We start from the raw sequence: 26,412 nt of genomic DNA, 5'->3' as shown, positions 1-26,412 counted from the left end.
AATGAATTCATTTTGTTCCACTTGGTGCAATAAATCAGAGATGTGGGTGGTGATTCGAGAGGTCTAGACTTCAGTGACTGTGGTGAGCTCTTGTGGCAATATGACCTCAGTCCACTGCCTCTGTATAATCCAAGCTTTCATCATTAATTTGAACATCTGGCTGGAAGCAAGAAGTCAAAAGGAAGCTTTAATATACAGTTGTAGTTTAATTGCTGAAACAGGTACTTGGTTATTTGGCTTTCTACTTTCTAGTTACATGGATAACATAAACATACATATGTACAGTCTACTTCTTCGTTTTCACGTTTACATGTTACATGACTTATATTTTGAAATGCGTAACCGGATGTTTTATTTTGTAGTTTGATTTGGTATATTCCTAATTGGGACATTGGCAACACCCGGTGGCAGATTTACGCGTTTTCTCGCACTTTCTAATAGAATTTGACCACTGTCAGATAAAATGGAGATAAACTTGACCGGCGTCAAACAAAGTAAAGGCGTCTGGCTTGTAAAGGTTCGTTTATCCGCCATTCACCGTTTTAAGAATTGTCACATTAAATTCAGCGTCCTGTTTTTTCGGCAGACGACGACGCGTCGGTTACTAGTTTATACGTAACAAACACTAAATTAAGATAACTAATAGTTGAACCAGTTGACGCCTTATTGAAGCGTTTGAAGATAAAGTTTGGATAATATTTGTTTTACAGTGTGAACAGTCAATGACCCTGAATGAACAATGAGGTGAAACGTCCTGATTATCCCCCGCTCTCTCCAGGTTCCAAAGTATTTATCTCAGCAATGGGACAAGAGCACAGAAAAGGGAGAAGTTGGAAAGATCACCATCGGAAAGTAGGTGGTTTGTTGTGAAATGACTAAAAGCATTAGAGTCAATGGGCAGCTGTATTGATCCATTTAGTGTTGTTTAGGGCAAATATGTGTTATGAATATTTGATGTCACGGTTTAAGCTGATGCGTATCAATAATGCACATTATCTGGCTTTTATGTCTGACAGGAAGCATGGAAAAACAGAGGTGAGCAGATCATAACACTGTGCAGATCATTAGTTTTCACCTTCACATAATTAGTTGGTTGCAAACGTCCCTGTATTGAATTCACCAAGCAAAACTCATCATTTCTCTTAATGACTGTTTCCATTACTATCTGTTGTTCATGGTTTATAATTAAAATCTGTAACTGTTGTTTTCGCCTTTGGCTTTTTTCTTGTGTTTTCACTGTTTGGTGCCACGCTGACCCATCGTCCCCACAGGGACCAATAAAGCTTAATTATTTAATTTCTGACCCTATTTGACTAAAGCGTAGGTGTTAAAACAATGATTAGTCTGCAGTGTCTTGACTTAACTGTGTTTGTCAGGTGTGTTTCAGCCTGAGCGAGGAGCTGACTGCTCTGGGCGCTGTGGGGGACACTGATGGATTCCTGCAGGTCCCCAAGGACTATCCCTTCACTATGCACACCTCAGGTGGACAGACCATGGCTGTCTTCAGCCAGAGCAGCACAGGTCAGTCTGCAGCCCAGCCTTTCTATTACTCCTCTACACCAAATCATCAGAAATGCAGTCAGCTTCACGGCATCTGTGGTGCACAAGGCACAGAGGTTCCTGCGCTTGTCAAAAATGAACGGCTTGGGTGGATACGTGCTGAAATAGTTTGTTTATACAGCTTAATTATGCAAGAAAAAAACATTTGCCTGCAGGGTTGTTGCAGTCCGAGCTGCATAAAACATCCCCTTTTGACAGAAATTAAAATCAATCAATCAAATCAATCAAATCAAATTAGACAAGAAAAAACCCACAAAAAACTTCAGGAAAAACAGATGTGCAGAGGTTGTTGTTTGTAGCATATAGTTAATAGAGTAGAGGGACACTGCAGGATGAAAACTCTAAATATGGATGAAGAAGGGCGAGTTGCACACTAATGTGCCCAAGGGAACCGAGAGATGTCAGAGGTTTGTATAAAGTTTCCATGACAGGATAATATTGGATTTAATAGATTATCATTAAAACTGAGACCAACCCTGTGGGAAAACGGGGCCATTTGCTGGTTATAAGAAAGAGGTTTACGTGCAGCGTTTGGTGCTAAATCAAGTCAGAAGCAGCAAAAACATCCAGAATAAATGCATTTCTTCAGCTACGTTTAAATAAAAAATAATACCAACAAAAAAAAAAACCCTAAGCTGCTTTATTTACAGCTCGTGGAGCAAAACAGAAGCAAAGAACCAGGCTTAAAAAAAAAAAAAGTAGCGTACTGTATGACATTCCACATTTAGTCATCCTGCTTCTTCTCGTTTCTTAGGCTTTCTTGCTCAGGAAAAGCTGTTGTTGAAGGGTCCTACATTGATTGCACTGTAAAATTCATGAGTGGCTGATTTATGGAGGATGTTGCTGCCAGGCGCGATGTGTCATACTGCTTTCGGAGCCAAAGGGATTTACAGGGATTTGCATCAGACACAGAGCTTAAGAATACTGTAGCCACAGCTTTATGATTCAGTGTCTGAGAGCATGTGACCCCAGAATTGCAACAAATTAATGGGGGCACGTTTAATGGGCTCATTGTGTTTATCGGGCCGCCGGAAAATAAACAAATATGAAGTCGATTTATTCATTAGGATGATTCAAATGGGAAATTAAGAAGTAATTATAAAGGAATAAAGTCAAGGATGAAAAATGTTGCTCTAACTCACGGAGGACTTCTTTAATTTAGCCAAATGGTAAATACGCAGCAGGAGTGAGGCATTTAAATCTAGCAGAATGTCAGGACGAACCCTGCACCTCCCAGGGTGACGCTAATGATAAGATGGAAGCGTGAAATCAAACACCTCAAATATTTCACATCGTGGCGTCAGAGAGGAGACGTGTTTTGCGTTCACCGCAGGCGTGGCTGAATAATTGGCATAAAGTGAGTCAATGTTAAGCCACTATAGCTTCCTTCTGTACGTGTGGGTCGACAGGACCTTGTATAGAAACTATATGACACATGCTGTGCATCCAGAAATGCTTCCTGGTGATTTAGCTTCAGTCTTTACTTATAGGATCTGTACCATCCAGCTTGTTTTGCCGTGATGTTTCCTGCTAGTGGTGCATGAAGATGGCAGCTGCAGAGCGTTTCATTTTTTTTCTTGAGATAATGAGCTGGTTTCTATTGCCAGTAGTGTTGATTTGGCTGCTTTGTTTCAGCTGGAGTTCAGTCATTGTGTCCCAAGGTCCAGGCGGAGGCCGGCTCACATGGGCCTCGCTGGAAATAACCCGGCTCTTGCTCAGTGGTTCGAGGCGTTGATGGGGAGAGCTCAGTGTGAATAGGTTACGCTGTGCTGTCATTTTTTCCTATGAGCAAAAAAAGAAAGCTCCCCCCCTGATTTGTGAATTAGATCCTGTCTTGAGCTCGTACAATAAGAGACGAAGAAAATGTCCAAACAACTTGTAATTTAATTCCAGCGTCAAGGTTTTGACTTGATGCGAAGGTAACTTGGCACCGGTGAACAACTGAGTCGATTTCAATGATGAGCAAAGAGCAAGCGGACAGGAAAACATTAAAATAATTGTCTCATTAAGCAGCTGAGCAGACGGTAACGCGAGGGGCAGGAGAACACATTAGATCTGTCTGTTTACAGCACAGCACAGAGAAAAACGCTGTAATGGACATTTCAGTGGTGTAAGTAAAAAGAAAGAGAAATAAAAACAACCTCCAGCTCCGTCTTTCCAGGCGTGTGTGGAGAGAACCTGGAACATTTTCATGGACACTTGTGCAACTGTTTATTAGAACAAATGAGAGCAGACAGTAAATAATTGTTATATTACAAATCATTCTTTCATTGCATTACTACTCATGATACTGCATCAAATCATGCATGCGTGGATCATATCTAGCATCCGAGCGTGTACGTAGATACGCCATGATGTTTCCTAATCTACAACGTTCCCACAATATATTTACTGCCCAGTGTATTTGCCATCTGCTCCATCAGTTGAAACAAAGCTTCATGACTTCACATCCCTCAGCTCCCAGGTTCATGCAATCAGCAGCCTCCAGCACTTTACATGCCCCCACACTCGCATGTGCATTAATACCTCCTACATGTGATCATGGCTTTCAGTTGTTTGAAGGGGTTTTGTCCCGTTACTTCGGTTCATCACATTTATTCAGTTCCATGCTCTATATCTGGAAAATGCCTCTTAATTACCAGCACATTCAGACTCCTGGAAACTATTAAAAGCTTTGTGTTTAAGCATCGCAGAGGATCCTTAGTGAGATGTTTGTGAATGTGGAACCATGGAAATCAGGAGGCGTTAAAAACCTTTTTGGTGGGTTTTTTTTTTAAAGGTGCCAGAGCTCCAGAAGGCTTGCTCACCGTGAAAGTGCGGTAGAAACAAGTAAGATAATGTCCTCAGAGATGTGGTGGTGTGTAGTCTCTATTTACCTGACAGATGCTTGGCTCCACCTCCACTCGCCCACAAGGAGGTGTACTGTATGACACCGGTCTCCCACTCACTTTCCCGTGATCTCGCTCTGTTAGACACACATGCACATCCTTCCAACCTCGCCACACACACACACACACACACACACACACACACACCCTGGTTTGATTTGCTCTCTCGACTTCACACTTTTTGCCTCACACCTACTCAGATTTTACTGGTTCTTGACACTTCGGACAGAGCAGATTTGTGGTTTGAAACGTTAGGTCTCTGCGAAAAATGTATTCAAATACATCGTCACCCATGAGCCTCTAACTTCATCTTACATGCGTAATGCATCAGCCAGTGCAGAATGAATTAGCTATTGTCGTTTGAGTACAATTGTTGTCGTAGATTTTTTTTGTACAGTAAGTGCAGGTACTCGAAACTAGGAATCTACTGCATAACATCATGACTAAATCCAATGATAAATGATAAGTGTCCATAAATATCTTGTCTGTTTATATAGAATTATTTTCATGGCTCTCAGTAGAAATTATTCGTCAGAGTCCGATGCGTTTTACTTCTAAGCGGTTAAAACACTCTGTTGTTTGGCATAGTTAATACCAATGACAATAAAATCCCCATTAAATGTAGCTATATGCGACATAGAGGACAAAAACCTACTGTAACCTTATGGTTCAAGGTTTGATTTATTTACTTGTACATAATTAGAAAGATCTCGTCCATTTGCTGAGAGGGAAGTCATCCATCCAGCCATGCATGGTTCCGTACAACCCAAACATTTAAAACTCTATTAATGCATTCCTCCGCTTCTGTCATACAGCTATTCAATGAGCTAACAATAGTGAGAGGTTGCCAATGGTGACCAGCAGTGATTGATACGTACGCGAATTCCATCTGACATGGCTTTTGTACTGTAATGCTGCTAGCTAAATGCTCCTCCATTATTTCCCCTCTCGTTGTTCTGCTTTGTTCCGGCAAGGACCAGGTATTGATTAAGAGGTTGCTAAGCAACAGGCTTCGTTGCCACAGAAGCGTGCAGAGGAGAACAGAAAGCCAGATGTAATGTGGAGCTCTGTTACAGTATGACTTTCCCTCGGCTGAAGATGCTCAGTCAAACTAGAGTCCTTGAAGGCTTTGAAATTACTGAACACAGCTTGCCGCTTTGATCCGCTTAATAAGAGAGTCAGAAGTCAGGCCAATGGCTTTGATTCTTCATTTTAGGACGCTTATTAACATTTATTCTTGTTTCATTGCATTTTGATCTAATACGCACATTATTAATGTAACCCTAGACATGAAAAGAAATCAGGTTATCTAATCATACTGTAACATGGTAATTACAAATGGACTTGATGTCTTAATGTTTCAGCAAGGGTCTTACTGTAAATATTTCAAAAGATTAGTTGTTGTTTTTTTTTTATTTGGACCAAACATATTTCATATGTTTTCTGTTTGAGTGTAAGGACAATAAAGTCCAGGTTAAAAGTCTTAAACCTTTGTCATGACGTGTCTTGGTTGCATTGGGGATGTAAGCGCGTATGTCTACACAGGTAAAGGACCACCAGCTGAGAGGCTGGCTAACACTGGCAGTGGGTGGACATCTACCGGTCCTCTGGGCTCCAACTCCTCCTGGCTGGAGGCTGTAACTTCCCTGCACTGAACCTCACACTGTCCAGCGCTTTGTCAGAAAGAGCGTCGGGTGTAAAAACTGAACATGAATATACATGAAGATTGAAGCTCTGCTTTCGTTAGATTAGTCCTTGGGACTCTTCTATAGAAACAAGGGACAGTAAATGCACTTTAGCCACCTTTCAGATCCGTCTCTGCCCGTGTTTTGTTTTCTGTTAGCAACTTTATTGTTACGGGTTCATCTGCTGTAATTGGGGAACCAGCAACAGCGGCAGCCTTTTAAAAAGCAAGGGTTCATGCAGCGGTTTAAAGTTCCAGACGCACACGAAATCTGAATTCCTAAGACTGCGCGTGCGAAGCTGCTGTTCTCCCTGTTGTTGGCGTCTGAAATCCCTGTTGTGCTGCAGCATCATGCGCTAAAGCGGTGGAACCGAGCAGGCTGCTGTTTGGATCCTGGGCAGACTGTCGTAGGTGTTTTATTGAAGGAGTGTGGCTGGCGCGGCTTTGTAGGTTCATTCCAAAAGCGTGGCTCATGAATGGCTGAGGGTTTAAAGAGGAATGTCTCTTGACTGGATGACTTTGACTTTGCGTCCGACGACGCTAACAACACATGCTTTCCGGGCTGCGCCTGCCTCCGTTCGCAGGGATGCAGCAGGGCCGCAGGGTGAGTCGTTGGCATTCACCTCCAAGGCTGTCGTGGAGGTGCGGTCTTGGGGCTGCATTCTGCCTTCATTAATCCGGTGGGAGCCTGAGTTCTTGCTGTCAGAGCCCAATCCTCTGGGGCGTCCGCCCTCTCAGAGCCGCTTGAAGCTGTGAGCTCTGTGCTGATGCTCCGCTCGCTCACAACGCACACGAAAACCCTTCTGCACATTCTGTAAATCTAGACGTGTTGGAGATGAATTTCCAACCTTCCTCACGTACAGTTCTTCTGTTTATTTTTCCGCGGTCCTCCAACGTCCGCCTTCGGCTCATTTAATCAGTTTCACACGTTCGCTGGCAGCAACAAATTGAAGTTGTCAGAATCCATTCTTCTAATGTAGATATTAATTTGCAGACATGCATTATATTGTTTGTGGAGTAAACAGACGATTAATTGAAGTGGAGGAATACAAAGATAAGACATGTTTATTACCTGTGCAATTGGCCACAGAGGGAGCGGGAAGAAGTGACAGCAGCGCAGCTTCATCCAGGAATTAGAGCAAAGACAGCGTCAATGCAATAAAGTCTGTCTGCATGAAGGTCACAGAGACTGTTCCACAAGCTAAAGAGCTTATAAATCATTTAGATAAACTCTACTCAGATGCTAACACCACAGTGGAAAAGTAAATGTTAAAACAATAGTGGAAAAAAAGTTGATACATTTTGTATTTGGAGTTTTCAAATTCTTCTGCTTCACTTTTTAAATTAATTTATTCTGGGATGTTTTGTCTAATTCATCTTATTTGTCTGATAAGTTGATCACAACTCATCAGTTTGTCCCTGAGGAGCAGATATGGGCCAGTTGTCTGTTCGTCCGTTCATAAAAACACTGCTCTGGTTTGCGTCAGTAAAGGGCGTGAGACTCGCGGGGGATCGAACCGCTTCTCCTCCGATGCGTGTTTGCTGCTGCTCGCGGTGGTAGAAAATGTGTGTTGCTCCTCGTTGAGCCCCCGCTGTGCTCCCACACACGAGGCACGTGACGCACGCAGTAATGACAGAGGGCCGACGCGTGTCGCCAGCAGATGCGACGCGCCTCTGTCAGTGGGGGAAAGGTCGCGGCACAGTGGGGCCCCCTGCGGAGGACGCAGCCTCCGGGCGTCGTCCGTCGCAGGACCTGAACATTTGTCGTCGTGGAGGCGATTAAGTAAATGCTATGATCAAGTCTGGGAACGGGGAAAGTTTCAGGCTTGCAGCCATTACAGCTTGTTAACGACGGTTTTAATTCCTCCGGCCTCTTCAGATAAGGATGGAATTGATGGTCTTTCATCATGTTTCATATCGTCTACATCTTTTCACTCTGGCATTGCATCCGTCTCCCAGCAGCGTTTTTAACACAGAGCCCGGCAGCTCATTCTGTTTCTCCCTTTTCACCAATTTGCTCCGGCAGCCCATTTCTGTGTTTAACTCAGCTGACCTCCACCGGTGGGTCTTTAGAGGCACATCGCTCAGCGGCTCATGAATGAAAAGTGCCACATTGTTGTTGGACTAGCACATAAGCCTGTGATATTGGCTCTTTATTTACAATGTGAGGCCTGGCACCGTCATCCAAAGCTGATGCGATGGTTTCTCCCCACACAGTTCACACAGTCCACGTGTTTTTTTTTCAATACAAAGTAATATTATAGATGTCTGAGAGAGAATATCTTTATGGTTTCTGTGGGAGGCTTTTACTCAACAGTAGCAAAACCTGCATCACTTAGCCTTAAAAAGCTGCAGCTATTAGTCTGGCTTTCAGTGCCTTAGCTAAAGACGTCATGCTCCTGACAACCAGCTTTTCCATAAAGGGCAGAGAAGACCCACAGGAAGGGGAAAATCTGAAAGCGTTGTGATTAATGCTAAATGTTGAGGTGTGAGAATTCATTTAGTCAAGACTCAGGTTACTGTGATGGAAGCATGTACCAACCTCCTTTAGAAACCAGTAATCACTATCATATTTAACATCAGCCAGCGTATGTACATAACCTGAGGTCTGTGAAGTAAAGCTCATATCGGCTTCACTGTTTGCCCCAGAGACTGGTTACTGCTACAGGTTGGGGAAATACTAAGAGTGGCTCCAAACAGTCATTCAGTAAGCACTTCTTCACCATGTAATTCCTGGATGTGTGACATCTATTTACTTGTAAAATTAACAACAGTTTGTCTATTTGGGCTCATATGAAATCATAATTCAAATGCTGAATTGCAAACCAGGATTTCTTCCATTGATGATGATGATTTCAAGAACCGTGTAGACTACAAATAAACATGTTTGTCATTTGTGAGCTGATTTCCTAATCAGTCTTTATAAGTAAAGGATGAAAATTCAGCATTGCGGCTGGAATTTGAAAACGAACAATCAGCAGCACATGGCTGCAGCTTGAAGTACGCTCTATTAGCAGCTTTAGACTAAATCTATTTGAATATCAGACTCTCACCGTACAGTCACCGTTTTGTTGTGTGCCCCCCGCTCTGCACTGAACCAAGGTTGCTGGTGCCTCATTTTTCAAAGCTTGGAGTAAAAGTGGAGGGGGCCCGACCACCACCTCCTCCTCCTCCTCTTCATCACCCCATCCTTCCCCTGCTCTGCGTGTGCCTTGGAGCTGAAAGATGAAAATCTGAGGTGCGTTTGTCATTTTCTGGCCGAGTGGCACCACATGACTGAGGCATCACAATAAGGAGCAGAGAGAGAGAGAGCAGCTATGTGAGCTATGATGCGTTGCGTATAAGGAGTTTGCCTGGCAACAGGTGAGAAGTGTGATTTCTCAATGTTGCGGCCACTTCTCATCTTTCTGCACCTGGAGGAACCTCTCAGATCCTACGTGGCCGGTTTTTACATAAGGTGTGGAGGATTTTCTACCGTCATAAAAGATGCCCAAGGCTGACCTGCAGCTAAAAAAGGCTTCCGGCTCGATGCTGTTGGGGGTGAAGCCTCCATCTGACCAGCACAGGTTTACGTAAACGCGATGTAGGCGCTTGTCGCCTGTTTGTGAGCAGTGGGCTGAAGTTTGCCTCATGTTAGAGGCTGATGTGGGCGCATTAGTCACGCGCAGGGTGGCGGTAGCTGGGCTGGCACCGTGGCGGCTTCGCCTGCTCGAGCAGATGGTTTCGGTCTCCACGGAGGGCGAGCGCGCGCGCTCGCAGTGCAGAGGTAGAGCCACGGAGGCTCTGCGCTCACGTTCACCGCTAACCGTGCACGGATGAAGCCCCGACGGGCGGCGGGAGGCAGATTAAAGGCTTTTCCAGTCCAGCAACGAAACTTTGAGAAACATTTAATTCCCTCGAACGTTTGGAAATGAACACATGTAAACATTTTTCACTCCTACAAGGTTCCATAAATGGCTCATGACGCATCCCTGCTCCACATTGTTTGGACATAAACCAGGCGAGACTTGTTTTGCATTCGCTTTGGCACCGCTGACACTGGACGCTGCCAAAGGCTGCTCTCTGTCCATAAACGCAGCCATTAGACGCCAACAGTCGTCTTAGTGTGAACTAGTGCAATTAACCTATAGATTCATGTGGTAATAAATTAATTTCCACTCTGCAGCTGTCAGTATATTTAATTTAATATTGATCTGTTTCCTAAGTAGATATTGAATTTCTTATTTAAAGGCGCACATCAATGATCCTTGGTGCGACAATATTTGTCTTTTTGTTACTAATGTCCATATTATATAAGATAATCCCTCCCAACAGGATTCTTTTTACTTGACACAGCAGCAACAGTCAGATGCATCTTGAAATTGTGTTTGCTGCTTTTTTGTTGGTGAACTAGTTCATTGAGGTTGCTCCTGCATCACCTTCTATAGGGGAAGGCGGTAAATGACAAAAACAAACCAGGACGTCAAAAATCACCTCCTATTCAGAGCGAGCATGAACCAATTACCACTTGACAATAAGTGAAAATAATTAGCCTGCTCACTGCAGAAGAAAGCGCTTGACTAGTACTAATGTTGATGCTGACACACATCAGAGGGAGATAAAAAGAGGTCCTCCTTGAGGGAGAGCGGCAGGATTCATCTCACAGACTGACCCACTTTTAAAATGCCAAATAACTTTAGTGGATCTGGTTTGAGGAGGCTCCCCAGAGACCAGTGCAGGTTGAGCCGCTGCATCGCAGTGGCATTGAGCCAGAACCAGCGGCTCCTTCAGTCCTTCCAGCAGATAGTGGAGATGGTCAAACCTAAAACTTTTCTCTAAATAATGTACATGCGTTTAATTTTGTTCTGTGACAACACTGACTTCTGCGAGGCCCGTTATTTATTAATTTATTAAAAAAATCAACATTAACATAAAAAAGATTCTGGTCAAAGTGAACCTCACCCTGATGCCAGGATGTTCTGACCACACGCTTTTACACAAAGACTTAATTTTTCCCCACTTCGCCTTTAACAATCAGACGCTTTGACAGCAAGTTAAATTATTTTTAAACGGGAAGAAATTTGTACTTGTCACCATTCAGTTTAATTCCCCTTCAACCCAAACGTCATCTGCTTCAGCTGCTTCTGCGAAACCAGTAATTTAGTCAGTCAGCTCTTTAAACCACGGGGGCTCATAAAGGAAGTATGTGTCATTACTCATTTTAATAATCACTCCACATAAAGGCGCTTTGTATGTATATTCAAATGTTCAGCGTGCTGTGTAAAAGCCACCAGAAGCACGACTGTCTGCTCATCACAGCGCCCCAAATTACGCTGAGTGCAAACATATGATAAACCTCCGCATGTAGTTAAAACGTGGATTTTTGTGCCCCTTTTTGAACCATGGCTATTTTAACAAACTTTACATCAAACTCTGATTTAAGCAGCGGGGACCAGGAGTCACAGCATAACACTTTCTACTTGTCTGACAACTGGTGGGTGTGCGGCGGCGAGGAACAACAAACGGGTGTTATTTTGGACCCAGTGAGTCTCTGACATGTTTACACACCTTCTCGATGCTTCCAGACATGGAAATATTGTTTATCGCATGATGAGACGTGTAAAAATGGTGAATTATGCAAGAATGCGCTCACCCACATTTGGAGCACAGATGTTTTAGCGGCATGCGAGTTAGCAGAATAACATTGTGGCTGCTGGATGCAAGTGAACGTCAGTACAGCGGTATATGTAAATTCTAAACAATAAAAATTTATTAGCATAAATTTGACAAGCTTCACCAGGCAGTGGAACTGAACTGTACACAGACTTGTTTTTTTTCCAGATACACTTGACAACACTTTAAACCAATAGCTTCAGTGTCACTTATACTCGTAAAATGGTCACATTAAAGAAGGACTAGACTTTGTTGTGGCTCACAGCACTAACAAACACAGTTTATTTAGTGCACATGCATCATGCTAGAGTTGAAGCCCTTACAATAATCACTGTTCTTTTGCAGGCAAACTTAAGTTGCTGACATGATTTTGAAAACAGTATTTGGACCAAATTTGGGCACAGTCCTTCCAGAACGCCCTCCGTGCACCCGGATGTGACCTTCGGGCTCCAGAGAGGCTATTAAACGAAACGCAAGCCGTTAATCCAACTAAACACAGCACACACACACACGCGCGCGCGCACACACACACACATACACACTGACTGTAGTAAAAGCTGAGTGGCACAACAGTGCGCGTCACATGTGGTTTTGAAGGCTGAAGCAGAAGCAGTTCCTTCGCAGACACGCGTCCACACAAACAGTCCTTTTGATCCCCGCCAAAGGATTGTGCGTCGTTGTGCCCCCGTATTACACACGGGTAACATCCAGTCACACCTAATTCACACACCATCACTGGCACTTATGTAAAAGTTGATCGCGATCGCTCTGGATTCTGTAAACACTAACTTACAAAGCAGTGCAACGATTGATGCCGACACGTCATTCTACTCACAAAGATCACCCGAGATATAAACACTATACTGTGACTGTCCAACCCACCTGTTTTTTTTCTCCCACACGACACATTACACATTACAAGATCTTCAAGTCGATGCCCTATATTAGGTTGGATGAGGAGCCAGAGACTGCTCTCTCTCTCTCGCCCCTCCTCTCTCGGCCGTTTCCTTCCACCCTATTTGACGAAGTGCAGGGCCTCGGCCGCCACCACAGAGCCTTTGCTGCTGTCGAGGCTGGTGACCAGCTTGAAGCCGGACCGCAGCGCTAGCATCACCGTCTCCAGCTTCAGACAGTCAAGCGTGCACACGAACGTGCTGTCCTCCTTCAGAACGAGCCGCGAGCCCGGCTCCGACTTGATGAAGTGCCGGAACTGGATCACGTTGGACGACACCACGAACTCCTCCGGAAAGCCGTCCAGGCGGCTCTTGGAGATCTGCACCAGGCGCCCTTTGACCTTGTCGATGAAGGAGGGGTCGCTGCAGTACACCTTGAGGCCCTGCGACCTGTCGTGGCTGTCCGTCACCTCCAGGAAGGCGGGCTCTCGCTGGGCCGCCCGCTGGCCCTCCCACTCCACCACGGCCTCCACCAGTTCACCCAGGCGGTAGAAGTCGGCCTCCCGCCGCAGGAGCCCCGCCTCCCGGAAGTCGTCGGGCAGCTGCAGCTCCCCCGTCCTCAGGTAGTTGAGCACGTGGCGGAACACGGGGCCGTCCCTGTCGATGAACGGGTTGCCCATGGAGTCGGTGTGCTGAACCGGCTTCTTGCCGTTGGCCAGCTCCTCCAGGAAGGAGCCCTGCTGCTTGGACAGGGTGGTTCGGTGGGCGGTGTACAGGAACCCGCCGACGTTGAGCGTGACGGTGCCCGACGACGGCTTCTTGAAGCTCTTGCTGGGCTGCAGCAGGTCCGGGTTGATGTGCCTCAGTTCACTTTCCATCCTTCTGAGGTTCCATTCCATTCTCCAGTCGCCCTCTCCAGCCTCGACCCAGCCTCCCCGGAGCTGGCGCGTCCGCGTGCGGTCAGAACCGAGCCTGCCTTCCTCCCGGGTCCTTCGGATCTGGCTGTGTGCTGCGAGCGCGGCGCCTCTGTTGAAATGAAAAGGAGTTGTCAGCTGTCGTGCTGTCGTGCTGTCGTGCGGCGCGAGTGAGTGTGTTTGAGAGCCGCGTGCTGGTGGATGGTGAGTGCTGTCTAACAAGCGCTACAGTGAACTGGGAGCTGAAAGCAGACTGGCTTTCTGTGCTGCTCTCTGTCCCTCCTCTCTCTCTCTCTCTCTCTCTCTCTCCCCCTCTCTCTCTCTAGGTGTGGGTGGGTAGACAGCGTCACATGCAGGGAGGAGAGAGGGGGAATATGTGAGCAAACAAAAAGAAGTGCACGAACTCCAGGAGTTGGTTCTCTGCTGCTCCCTTTCCCTAATTATCTCCGACAAAAAAAGGCAGAGAGACGAGCTCTAGCAATTAGCACGCGCGTGCACACACACACACACACACACACACTCCTCTGTCACCAGATGGAGGGAGGGGGCTGCTTCCATAATATCTGCGGTGTGAAACAGTCTCAGCTTGTGTGAGTCTGAATTTAAAACTCCTTTTGCAGCCAAATCAATCTGTTTACCACACAGCGCTTGACGTGAACTGGAATCTGTTTGAGAATCGAATCCCATTTTAATTTGGGGGTTTACTGGCGCACGCTCGACGTGTGTCATCTGTTTATAGCAGGGAGAAGTGGGCCGCGCGCATGTAAATGGAAGAAACAGTGAATATATTTATGTAAATATTCTGTTTTCTTGCAAGGTAACAAGCAATTCTATCTTAGTGAGGTTGTGTGTGTGTGTGGGGGGGGGGGTCTGGTTTTGGTGTCCTGTGGAGAAAATCGACAAATTAGGCAGCCAGTGATCCGGTCAGGAACCACAAATGGCCAAAAGACGACTTTGTATACAGTAATTAACATACATGAAGAATTTCTGCCTGAGGGAATCAATAGAGAAGAATAGGCCCTGATCTCATTAGTCCACGGCTCCTATACTAGTGTCTGGTGCTACTGTCTTAGTTTTGAGTGCTGTCTAATAGCAGGGCTTTCTACTGAGTAAACCGGACGCCCTTAACTGCCAGTGAAGTCGCTGCACAGTGTTTCTCGTACTGTACCAGCAGATGAAGTGTTTATTTCTGACTCTGACCTCAGCAATGATTCTGTTGCACTAATATTTTAGTGCAGACGGTTTGTAACCTACTTTGGATGTTTGTGTTTTTTTACACCATCAATGCCAGTCAGTTTGCATAATTTATCAGCGTTTGCACTGGAGTCTGGCAGTGGCAGGATTCCTGCATTGTGACAATATTTGTCAGTGCAGGGCAGCAGAGGTGCACCTGCTTGGCAGGAGGGTTTTACAGTACATCTGTGGCTAGTTGGTGACAAACACAGTTAATTAAATCATTTCACTTCAGTTACTTTGGCAGGAGAGCGGGAGAGGACGGCTACAGCTAACAATCATTATTGTCCAGTATGCTACAGAGTTTCACCAAAGAATCTGGAAAATCATTTGCTCCCTAAAAGATCAGAAAATCCTTTTTAAAAAGGAGATTCCACTTTATAAACATCCGAAATGTCATAAGTATTAATAATATAAATGTATATTTAAAATTTATATTTTTTAATTGGTGAGAATTAGAGTAGTTGAACCTTTCAGTATTAATGTTGCTGTACATGTGTTTGCACATGTTCATATTTTGGTGGTGTCTCCTCCTCTGCAGCGATTTTGTAATCGCACCCTATTAGTGAACTCATCATACACTGCACTCGATTGGAATTTTAAACGAGGCCAAGATGCAGAAGAGAAGATTGTGGGAGGTTTGACCTGCTTTCTGCCTCCTGTTCATTAAAACTGGCTCCTCAAGGATGGTCGCCGTCCACGAAGGCGAGAATTTGCTTGACGGCCTCTTTATCAACCTGATAGCGAGGACGTTTGAATCAGGTTTCCCAGAATGGAGGACTCTCCTACCCTCTTAAAGACAGTGAATTATTCATGGAGCTGCTCTAAGAGCTGGTGGTGTAACATGGAGTCACTGACTACTGTGAAGCTGGCATGGCAACCACTTAAAAATAGGGTCCTTTCTGAGCTCAGAGCCGTCACGTCTGAGGTTTCATAAACCGATGGAAGATGATTAAAGCCAATGTAAATTTAGACGTGGACTCAGTTTTGGGCTGAAACCCAAATGTTTACATTTTCTTTGCATTCATGAAGCTTTTGTTGTCTTTTAAAACAGCACAGCAACATTTTGTGACCTGCTCGATCCACTAGTAAATCCGACCACCCACCGCTTTTCTCTCGCTTCACTTTGAAGCCCATTCGTTGCATATGGATGGGACTAATCCATGTTGAATCAAAACGAGTGGGCTGAATACAGTTACAGACGTCGGAAAATCACTTCAGAGTTAATGAATGGAATCATTACATTTTCTTAATGAAGCAGCCTCTGGGCTTGGTTGAGAGGAGCTCTAATGGAAAATTATATTTGGAGATCTAATCTGTGACTTCGTCCCCCACCCCCACCCGTTGCTTCCTTGTTGTTCGCATGTATAGGCAAGGCTCTGCCATCGTTTGAGAGCGAGGAGAGAAATAAATGCAGGCCGTCTTACTCGTTCTGGGCTCTCGGTGCGGCGACGTACGCTTCTTCAGTCAGACTTCATGCAGATGTTGGACGCAGATCTGATTTTCATTCTCACTGTTAGCAACTTCCTGTTTGCATATTAATACTTCTGCTCAGTCCAACAGTCTCTAGGCCTGTGAAATGGTGTAATTTCACCAGGTGCCTTACGACACCAGAGCAGCTGTCATTCTGTGCATGGTATAGGCTATATATAGCATCTGCATATGCATAGGCTGTACTGTATCATTAACTTATCACATGTAGCCATAAACCACCATTTGCAGTGAATTGAGAGCTGTAGTTTAAATATAGCTTCAGAACAAAGATTCAAATACGTATAAATTATATAACCCAACTAACAGTTGGAGGATGCAGTGTTGGCTTATCTTCAGTATAATGACTTTCTTTCTACAGTAACTGAACTATTTTTAGAAGGAAAATATTTACGTGTTTATTTTGACGCTGCTGAATGGAAACATGTCAAACGGGTTTAAATGTATCAACAGAACAAAGGTGTGAACCAATCTGTAGCTTTGAAACATGGTCTAAATTGAGTGCATTTGTTTCTCGTGACTTAGGAACAACCATTATGTCATTTCTCTCTTTACATCAAGCACTGGGAAATTTACTCTGCCTCTGCAGAGTAAATACAATTAGTGGAACAGTGGTTTGTCATATTAAAGTATCATCCCCACTCGAGTTGTGGGCGTTTTGTGCGATGGCCACTCAATAGATGATGTGTAGTACAAATACAATAAATTGGCTTTTTGGAGTTTGGCTAACAACCTGAACAATGTGTTATTATTAGCTCCACCTCTCACCCTACATGTCCATTGACACTTGAACGCATCACCTGCAGCCTACTGCTGCTGGGTTAAAGCCACGCGATGCTGCTCGTCTTTCTAATTACATGTTCGTGTGGGGGAGTAGCCCCCGTGTCGAGCCGCAGGCCTCACAAACTATTCCTGTGCGCTGGAATCACCTCAGATGTTGCTTTTGTGACCGCGACGTCACGAGCCTTTCATCAAACACGGTAAAGAACAAAAGAAGGAGAGCGTTGCTCAGGAGAAGCATCAAAATGATCGGAAGGATGGAGTCGGAGCAGGGGGCGCTGCGGTCGTATGAAACGCCTCAGGCTCCATAACAGGAGCGGCTTTTCCAGCGGGAAAGAAAGAAGCCTTTTGTAGATGCTGAATGGAGCTCGGGGCTAGAAACCTTGAAAAGACTAAAGGAGACCTGTTGGGTTGTGAAGGCATTACGAAGCTGAGGAGCAGCGCCCGCGCTGCATGCTGATGCTGATGCTGATGCGGGCTTGGATGAGCCGCTCGCACTGCTCTGACTCCGGTAAACGCCGTCTCGTACGCGTCGAGGCGGGATGGTTTATCCTGAGCCTGTGGTGGTGGATGGAGGCCTGGTGGGCGGCGAGCTGTTTGTTGTGTTTAACATTAGGAAGGTCAGCGCTTTGAGGAAAGGGCCTCAGAGCAGATGGAGGTAAGAAATGAGTGTGAGGGGGTGGACGAGCGACCTGCTCACCCGCGCATCGCTCTCCCTCTCTTCCTCTGCTTACTTCCTTTGGCCATTTTTATTTCCCTCCTCTTAAAGAATGAGCCGGATGCAGTGCCTTTGTTTGTGTCCTAAATATCGTCAATAAGGCCTCGCTTTCTCCATCCGCACGTTCATTTGTTGTTTTCTTTGTTTTCTGTGACTTAGGCTGCCTATTAATGTCTTATAATGTTTTCTATTTATTCAGCAGCCTTGCACCGATTTCTTCTAATAAGGACACTCTTTGAAGAGCTCTGCTACTTTTTCTCCTGTTTAATTTTCTATTTGGGCGGGGAGTTGTTGTGCTGAGGAAAATGTTCCATCCATTCTCAGCTGCTTTATAGTAATAAACTCCAGACTTTCCTCTCCAGCTCATCCCAGGGAAGTCCTAAGCATTCCTTGGCCAGCAGACACATTCCTTCCAGCGTGTCCTGGGTTTTCCCCATGCTCTTTTCTCTGTGCTTCATGCTCAGAGCCCCTCCCTGTGGAAGTGTACACCCTCTCTGTGATGGTGCCCTGGCACCCTGCAGAGGAAACTCATTTCAGTTCCTATCTGAGATCCTGTCCTTTCGATGATGATGTTGATGGTCAACGCTGATCAGTCAGTAAATTCGGGCTGTGCAGGACACTGCATTCCTGCTGATCTGTCTGTGGATCTCACATTCTAAAAACTCTAAGTCTCCTCTAAACGCATGTGAAGTCGTCGGGCCTCTAGTCAGTGTATAGAGCCTGTTCCAGCGTTCTGTGTGTGTGCATTGACTTTCTTTTGTTAGATCTAGGCCTCTAAGTTCAGTCATAAATGATGGGCAGCTGTAGAGCAGCTCTGAGTGTGCGTGTCTGTTACACAACAATGTGGGAGATGTGATTATAGCTGAAAGCACAGTAAAGTGCGTATCAGTGGTATATAGTCCTGGTTTTGTAAATGAAAACAGAAAGTGGCTCAGATCAGGCGCTTGTTGACCCTTGCAGCCCAACCATCCATTTAAACTTAGTCAGTCCATTAGCACAGAAAGAGCCACCTGCTAAAAACCTGAACATGGGTCAAGGTTACATAACTTAAAGGATTAGACCGGATTTTCTATCTCTGTTTACCTTGAGACAAGTTTTGACAGAGATAAAATACCTTCAGGAGCCACGAGTGCTCGTCTCGAACGGTTGTTTTAGAGCTTCTCGAACACAATTCATAAATCAACCAAAGTACCTTAAACAACAGCACAGCTCCCTGAACTGATTAATAACCTAGTGTAATTCATACTGTAGTTTCATAAATCATCAGCAAATCAGACCCAGATCATAAAATGGCCACTGCTTTGTTTATATACTATATTCTATTGTATTATAAACATATAGAATACAGTGTTGGGATTTTTAAAACTGTATGCAGTGCTTGGTGGCCTCTTAACAAAATGCAAAGTCGATCTACAGTCTCTCACATTCACAGATTAGATAGAGGAGAAATGCGTGGGGTAAAAAAGGTTTTTCTTTTGACACTGACATATATTTCACCAGCTTTTCTTCACCCGGTAGAAGATATTTGGTCTCTGCAGCGGAATGTCAGCCGTGTGGGAGAATTAGGATATTGAATGTCTGAAGGTGTGGACCGCAGCACTGGTCTAGCACTTAGTAAACTCCTGCAAGCTGTCTTCACCATACAACTTTAAGTGTTCCTCCCACTCACAGAAACCTTGAGCTCCACTTGCTGTGTTCAGTGCTACTGTGTATTTTTACAACGTCGCGCTTCCTGGGAACGGGACGGTTGGAACGACAGGGGGCTTTGACCCGGTTTGGGTGGAACCGACAGCACTCAGTGCTGATGTGGGATGTGCAGACGCCCTGTGTGTAGGTTTGCGCCTTTCTTGTGTGTGTGGGTGTGTTTTTAGACATGTCGCTGGCAAGTGCTGTGACACTCGCCAGCCAATAATTGCACATAATTGCATCCATTTGTGGAGAAGGCAAAGATGAACATTAGTGAGATCCGTGACATGTCCTACAAAGTGTTTGTTGCCTGGAGTTTGTACGCGGAAGACGACTTGGTGTCAGGTTTGGCCTGTCTCCCTTTGTCAACGCTGAACGCACCAAAGCCGGTTTTCCTGAGTGTCATGAGTCAAGTAGCCAATTACTGTAACACATTTTGATGAACAGTAGTAATGTAATGATCAGTGAGGTTGTAAAACCTCAGCGATCATTTAGCGCTGTTAAAATCCACATTGGTCCAAAGCTCAATAAACTGTGAGTAGCTAATTCTAGTTAAGTAAACTTACAGCATTGGCCACGAGTGCAGCTTTATTATGCAGACAGAAATAATTAGTGGATGCAAAGAGGTCTCATGATTCCAGCGTGAGCAACGGAGGCCATTAAATGCGCTTTGATAATGCGGAGAAACCGCGCATGCAGGCGGTTTCTCTGTTGTCTGGTGTGGGAGGACATCAATAAAACATGAACCGCCTCAGCAGTGATAGAATGGCTGCTTGTTGCTAGCTGAGCGGCGCGTGATCCGCGGAGACGCAGAGCGCAGAACAAAAGAGGACACGGAGCCTCCGACGCCGGCTGACGGAGGCTCCCGCTGCACCTCCGTCATCGAGGTCTGACGTCGCTGCCGATGACGCGCCCGAGAGACGGAGGGAGCGCTTCCTGTCTGTTTGGATGTCTCTCCCATGGTTGAAGTGAGAGGAGGGTTTTCCTTGAATGAAAACCCTTGAGCATTTAATTAATTGAAGCTGGTTGAACCTTAAAGCACACGTTTAACGTCGTACAGCTCCTCTACCTGCGCATCAGATGAAAGGTGCAGTTACATTACATCACTTCCTGTCTCATTTCTCGCATTGTTTCCGAAATGCACTGGGAGCAACAGGAAACATTGATGCAATAAAGGCGACTGCGATGTCCTCACCTGTTTCTGTTTGGCCTTTGCACGTCCCTCCCTCCCTCCCTCCCTCCCTCCCTCTCGCTGCCTATGTTGCTAACGGATGGGTGTGAAATGTAGCAGCTTGTCGGACCTTTTTATGTGTCAGATACGAACGTTGCCAGATCTTAAAACAATGCACAAAGGAACGAGCGGCTGCCAAAAGGACGCCAACGCTCACCAGCTGGACTCCACCACGGCCGGGAGAATCTGCAAGGGCAAAAAATAAACAATTAGACTAATGATTGGAAAAGACCAGACGAGGCAGCAAGTGATTTCTGGCAATAGGTCGTGGGTTGGACGTTCAAATAATTTGAATAAAAGATTAGAAAATAAATGGAAGGAATTACAAGAGATGAAGAATGAATATCTGAAAATGTCAAGCTGAGTTATGAATTGTTTGTTGAGGATAGGATCGTAACCATTATTAATGACCATAATTCTTGAGCTATAAACATTAAAAGCACTCCCAAAATCTCTGCATGGTATAAAACAGCAGCTTGTTTTTCCTGCTCATCAAATTCCAACCGTGAGATTATCTTTTCCTCTCGCCTGTTTGAAATCTGTCTGCAGCACTGACTTCTTTCTATTTGTGAAATATAGAAAATTAAACTCAACTCAACATGTGGTTCTTGTTAAGTCACCAAATTATATTTTTTTAATGAGCCACCATTGACATCCATTACAACTAAGTGCGTTTTTGATTTGGCTTTTACCAGCTGTGCACACCTGGATTTTGTTCTTGGCACATAATGTAACGCTCCCGCTGCCTTGGGTCAAATGGAGACATGCTGCTAGTCTTCCGTCTGCACATTTGAGCAGGGATTTTTCTTTGGGTTCAGGCTTTTTAAACGGGGAGGATCGACAACATCCAACCAAAAAATAGATGGACGCTGAGACGACGCCTCCTCTGTGTTTGTTTTAGAGCGACCCTGAGGTCTCCCCAGTCATTTATAACTTCACTGTTGGCACGGGGCCTCCACTATGTGAGTGGGACTTCATGTGGAGTGGCTCTCTGGTTCCTCCCCAGTGGCCCTTCATGACGCCCGCATACACAGCACTAAGGCTGCAGATGTGGCAGTCTGGGTCTCCATTTAAATCAATCTATGAAAATAAAACAACATCATCCTTAAAAGATGACACCCCATTAGTGGGATTAAGAAATGACTGGACGTTTCATTATTGACAAGTATTTCTAAAGCTGAACAATCTCAGTAGAGCAAACACAAGTGTGTCGCCTTCATGAACGGCTCTATGAAACTTTCACAGATCATGTTTGTTTTGTGTAGAGAAGAGTTTTTCCCCCTGTAGACGTCTGCGTGTGTCTGAGTCATGACTGAACGGCTGAGTCACTGCCTTTGTTGTAGATGAGCTGAGTCTGGAGGGGATGGTGGTGCACAGGGCTGAATGCAGACCGGTCGTCAGCGACAGCTACATGAAGCTGAAGAAGTGAGTGAAACTGAAAACTAATGTTTAGAAACCAGACAATTCCCATTCAGTAGGAATATGAGTAAGAACAGGACCACACACTTGTTAGACAAATGTTTCTACTTCACGTGGCCTTTGATACATTGAAACACTGCGTAGGTGTGTAAATATGATATTTTAGATTTTTGGAGATGCACTTGACAAAAATAACATAACATTCCACATTTCCACTACAGTAAAGCATCAAACTGAATTACTATGAATTATTCAGCAGATCTGGGCAATAACAAAATATAAACTTCCACACAAGTGTGCAGCACGCAGCGGCCAGGGCAGCATTTGTTTTCTGAAACTGTGCTGTTGAATGTGTCGCTTTCACCCCTGCGCCACACAAAATTGTTTAAGTGTTGTGAATTAGTTCCAGCAGGAGTGGAAAAGTTGCCACATGTTGACAGGGGCCATGGCAGCAACTGTTCACGTGTGCGCACCAAACACTCCAGTCCACTCGGGCGTTTTTATCTGGTTTCTGTCCCCTCTTCATTGGAATCTATCAGCCGGAGTTATTAGATGGTATTGCTATAGCAACAGCATCACCGCGGCAGATGCACCACTACAATGCAACCCAAGGCAAACAGGCAACACTGTTCGCTCCAGTGCGAGACCACGTCTGTGTCAGGCGCCAAAGCAGCGAAGACACACACGGTGGAGTTCAAACCGAACCCAGGCCGTCTGTGGTCAGGGTTTAGTCAGTTTGGCCACATTAATGTAACGTAACGAACGCATTGAGCCTAAATTTGCGAAAATATTTTTCATTTTCAACTTGAAGGAGAACGTCTCTTGCTTCTCACTCTAGTTCTAACCTCCCGTTTGGACGGCAGCTGACAAATGTTCGTCCCTCATGGCGGATTAGAGGACGGGCAGGACATGATGCTGCCGTGTGTGTGCGTGTGTGCGTGCGTGTGTGTGCGTGTGTGTGTGTGTGTCTACATAATTCCAGAGCAGTTTTCTTTCATAAATTATAATTTAAGACACCCTTAAAGTTAAGACATATACAATAGGTGTAAGAATTATATAGATACATGAAGATGATCTAATGCATAGCTGTATTACGACAGCGCTTTGAATTGCATTTCATCTCTAAACCCACAAAGAATAAACATCTGAACAGCTGCTGTTACTTATTTGGATAGTTAAAGCTCAAGGTCCTGACAGTTGCTCAGCGCCAACAGGCACGTCTGTCATTGCACATCACCACAAAGCAAACTTTCCCTCTCTTTGTTTGTGTGCGTGTCAGGCAGCAAATCAAAGAGTCCACCAAGCCTCAGCGTTTGTCGCAGCAGCTGGAGAGAGCTGTCACCACGGTCTTCAAGCCCGTGGCCAACCACGATTTCAACGTGAGAGCCCAGAACTGCACTTTGACACGAACCGGGGCTTCGGCCGCTTGACGGGGTCACATCACAAAGGGAAAGGTTGGGTTTCGGATGCAGGTTGAACTGCCTGCCTGGCACCCGATAACTCGAGCTGTGGTAAAAGTAAAAGTGAACGTTAGCCTCGGCACCACTGCCACTTTTTTTCAGTCAGTAGTTCTGGTTTAACTCTTAAGTTTGCATTTTTATAGCAGCACAATGCAACCTTTTTGAGCTGTGATGACTAAATGTCCTGCCTGTTCTTAGCTGGAGTATGAGAAGAAGAAGAAGACTGAGGGGAAGATGGTGCGAGCTGAGCGGCAGGTTGTGTTGGACATGCTCTTCTCTGCCTTTGAGAAGCACCAGTATTACAACATTAAGGACCTGGTAGATATCACCAAACAGCCCGTGGTGAGTGACACACACACGCTCGCACACACACATACAGTACCTGGGGGGGGAGAAATACAATACACCTGCCCACCATCCACCTTGCTTTGTTAAATTTGAACAAATCGCCCACAGCATGACGTTTATGCCTTTTCAGCCACAACAGATGTGTGTGGCTGAAATTACACACACACACACACACACACACACACACACACACACACACACACACACACACACACACACACACACACACACACACACACACACACACACACACACACAGAAGATGAATCGATACAGCACAGTGGATTCGTTCCAGCTCGCAGAGAACAGCAATGTGTAGGTGCTGATGAGACCTTGAGGTCCTTCTCTCTCTCTGATTGCATCTGATTGCATAACCATCGGCTGAGTAGGAGTCAAACGCTGCAATACACTCTACACCATCATTTCTCTCCCAAGGCACTTGGCTAACACTCGAATTAACTGAACTAAAGTAACTGTAATGCCCATTATGAAAAGTCTTGAAATACATCACACTGTTATTCATTAGGTGCTGTAGGTAGAGCGAGCTGTCTGTCTAAGCTCACTGGGGACACCTAGTGGCTGCTGGAGGGTACAGCCTCCCACAGCTTCCTCTATGTTAGAGAGCAGCCTGGCTCTGAGGCACATCAGCTGGTGCTGGAAGGAGGTGAAGCCTGGTCCAAAGGTGAAGAGAAGATTTAGAGTGTTTAAAAATCAAAAGTGAATCACAGGTAAATTGTGTTGGAGTTTAAATTGTCCTGTCATGTTTGTTAGTCACTTATGATGAACTAGAAGGGACAACTATTTTTGTGTGTCTGGGTTTTAAGAAAAACAAATCGCAAATTTGTTTTAAAACAATTTCTTAAGCTTGAAACCAAAAGCTACTCTGAGGATGACTACGTTTAAACTAACAGCACCTTTAGGGATCATGACTTTCACACTGGAGCCTACATGAAAAAACAAAAAAAGCACAATGAAACAAACATTAAAGTGGTATCAGTGGCACAGGGCACTGAAAACATGCAACTCATCAAATACCATGGCTTCAGTTTCACCGTGTGTCTCCTGTTTGCAGACGTACCTGAAAGAAATCATGAGGGAAATTGGGACGTACAACAGCAAGGGCCCTCACAAAAGCACCTGGGAACTGAAGCCCGAGTACCGACACTACCAGTCTGCTGAGGAGGAGGAGATGGAGACCACCTAGAGTCATCGGGGGCCTCTGAGCCTGAGCACTGTTGTTGATCACCCAGAGGTGCTGCATAAATGTCTGCAACACATTGTTTTCAATACTTCCAGTATCTCACTGTTTATCTGCACATTATCTAAAAAAAAGGAAAAAGGTTCAAGTTTTCAAGCCGATATCTTGGTAGATAAAAGTAGAAAATGTAAATGAAACTGAATTACTTTAAATTATTCAGTGGGCTTTAAATTGTCCTTGTTGAATGTGGTTGTCTAGAAGCTGACAGTGAAGAACAACAAAGTGCTCAGGTTTTTGAAAAAATATAACTGGGAGTAGTTTCTCTTTAAGTTGATGTCACAGTAAAAAGTAGTTTTGCATTGAAGCCTTGTTCATATTTACTTTTCTCTTCTGCTGTGCTTTTATTTCCTTGGCAGTTCAGTGTATTATTTTTATTATTGATTATTTATATTTGAGTTTGATTTCACTTTCACAGACCCTCACATTTACTCTAGACAGATCAAATAAATGTGGTGCAAGTTGTGATTAAATTTTTTCTGAAGCTTAAGCATACACTCTGAGCAGTAAATGTGAAATATCTGCAGCAATATGAACAGAATAAATGAAAAAACAAACGCACAGCAGAATGATGATTTAGTTCCTGTATGTTATGTGCAGAGGTGTTGGTGTCCGCATTTCAGCAGCACAAAAACAATGATTAAAGAGCAAAATGGCTGGAAACGCATCTCACTGTACCCCTTTCTAGTACTGTTACTATGGCAACTGTGGACAGCCTTTAACTGTGCAACCATGAATGACACGGACAGAAACCTGCTGCTACATGATTTAAAATTTAAAGCCATGTGAGACCACGCCCTCACCGCCCTGAGCCAGCAGGTGACAAAGGGCAACATCAAACGCTCCTCATTATATTTCTAAAACCGCAGATTCCTATTAAAATGAATGCCACATTTTCCTGTTCATAAATGCAATGTTAGTTTGAAAAGCAAAAAGCATTGGCAATGATGAATAGCTTTGTATAAGTCCTTAACATAAACTTGAATAAAAGTAAGCAGCACAGAATTAATTTAAAACTTACTCTTAGGAAAAATTACATTAAAAAAAAGCTGACAGTTCTGCCTAATAATTATTGGAATAACTGCTGATAGACCTTTATTAAAATTAACAGGATATTTCTTGTATTAGTTTCTACATATCTGTATTGTTTTGTAAAGCAATTATGAAATTATGATTCTCATGCCGACTTTGAGGTCTATT

General features: G+C 44.7%; 2 protein-coding genes across 2 annotated transcripts; one reads left to right on the top strand and one right to left on the bottom strand.

Annotated features, from left to right (window-relative positions):
• Window positions 1-360: 360 nt before the first annotated feature.
• On the top strand, window positions 361-25,784 carry LOC114846830 (general transcription factor IIF subunit 2-like). The gene is made up of 8 exons (XM_029135961.3): window positions 361-517; window positions 779-852; window positions 1,017-1,035; window positions 1,377-1,521; window positions 22,074-22,155; window positions 23,429-23,528; window positions 23,808-23,951; window positions 25,030-25,784. Exons 1-8 carry the CDS (start codon window positions 464-466, stop codon window positions 25,159-25,161), a joined length of 750 nt encoding a protein of 249 aa, XP_028991794.1. The 5' UTR covers window positions 361-463; the 3' UTR covers window positions 25,162-25,784.
• kctd4 (potassium channel tetramerization domain containing 4) lies at window positions 11,860-14,005 on the bottom strand. Its single transcript, XM_029135960.3, has one exon. It carries the CDS (start codon window positions 13,574-13,576, stop codon window positions 12,800-12,802), a length of 777 nt encoding a protein of 258 aa, XP_028991793.1. The 5' UTR covers window positions 13,577-14,005; the 3' UTR covers window positions 11,860-12,799.
• Window positions 25,785-26,412: the final 628 nt, after the last annotated feature.

Source organism: Betta splendens, chromosome 21 (genome assembly GCF_900634795.4).
Source record: "Betta splendens chromosome 21, fBetSpl5.4, whole genome shotgun sequence".
NCBI lineage: Eukaryota > Metazoa > Chordata > Actinopteri > Anabantiformes > Osphronemidae > Betta > Betta splendens.
This window is presented reverse-complemented; position numbering and strand designations above follow the sequence as displayed.

Coding starts and splice junctions, on each gene's coding strand:
- LOC114846830 (XM_029135961.3), top strand. CDS start 464: ATGGAGATAAACTTGACCGGCGTCAAACAAAGTAAAGGCGTCTGGCTT. Junction 518..778: donor AAGGCGTCTGGCTTGTAAAG/GTTCGTTTATCC, acceptor CGCTCTCTCCAG/GTTCCAAAGTATTTATCTCA. Junction 1,522..22,073: donor CTTCAGCCAGAGCAGCACAG/GTCAGTCTGCAG, acceptor CCTTTGTTGTAG/ATGAGCTGAGTCTGGAGGGG.
- kctd4 (XM_029135960.3), bottom strand. CDS start 13,576: ATGGAATGGAACCTCAGAAGGATGGAAAGTGAACTGAGGCACATCAAC.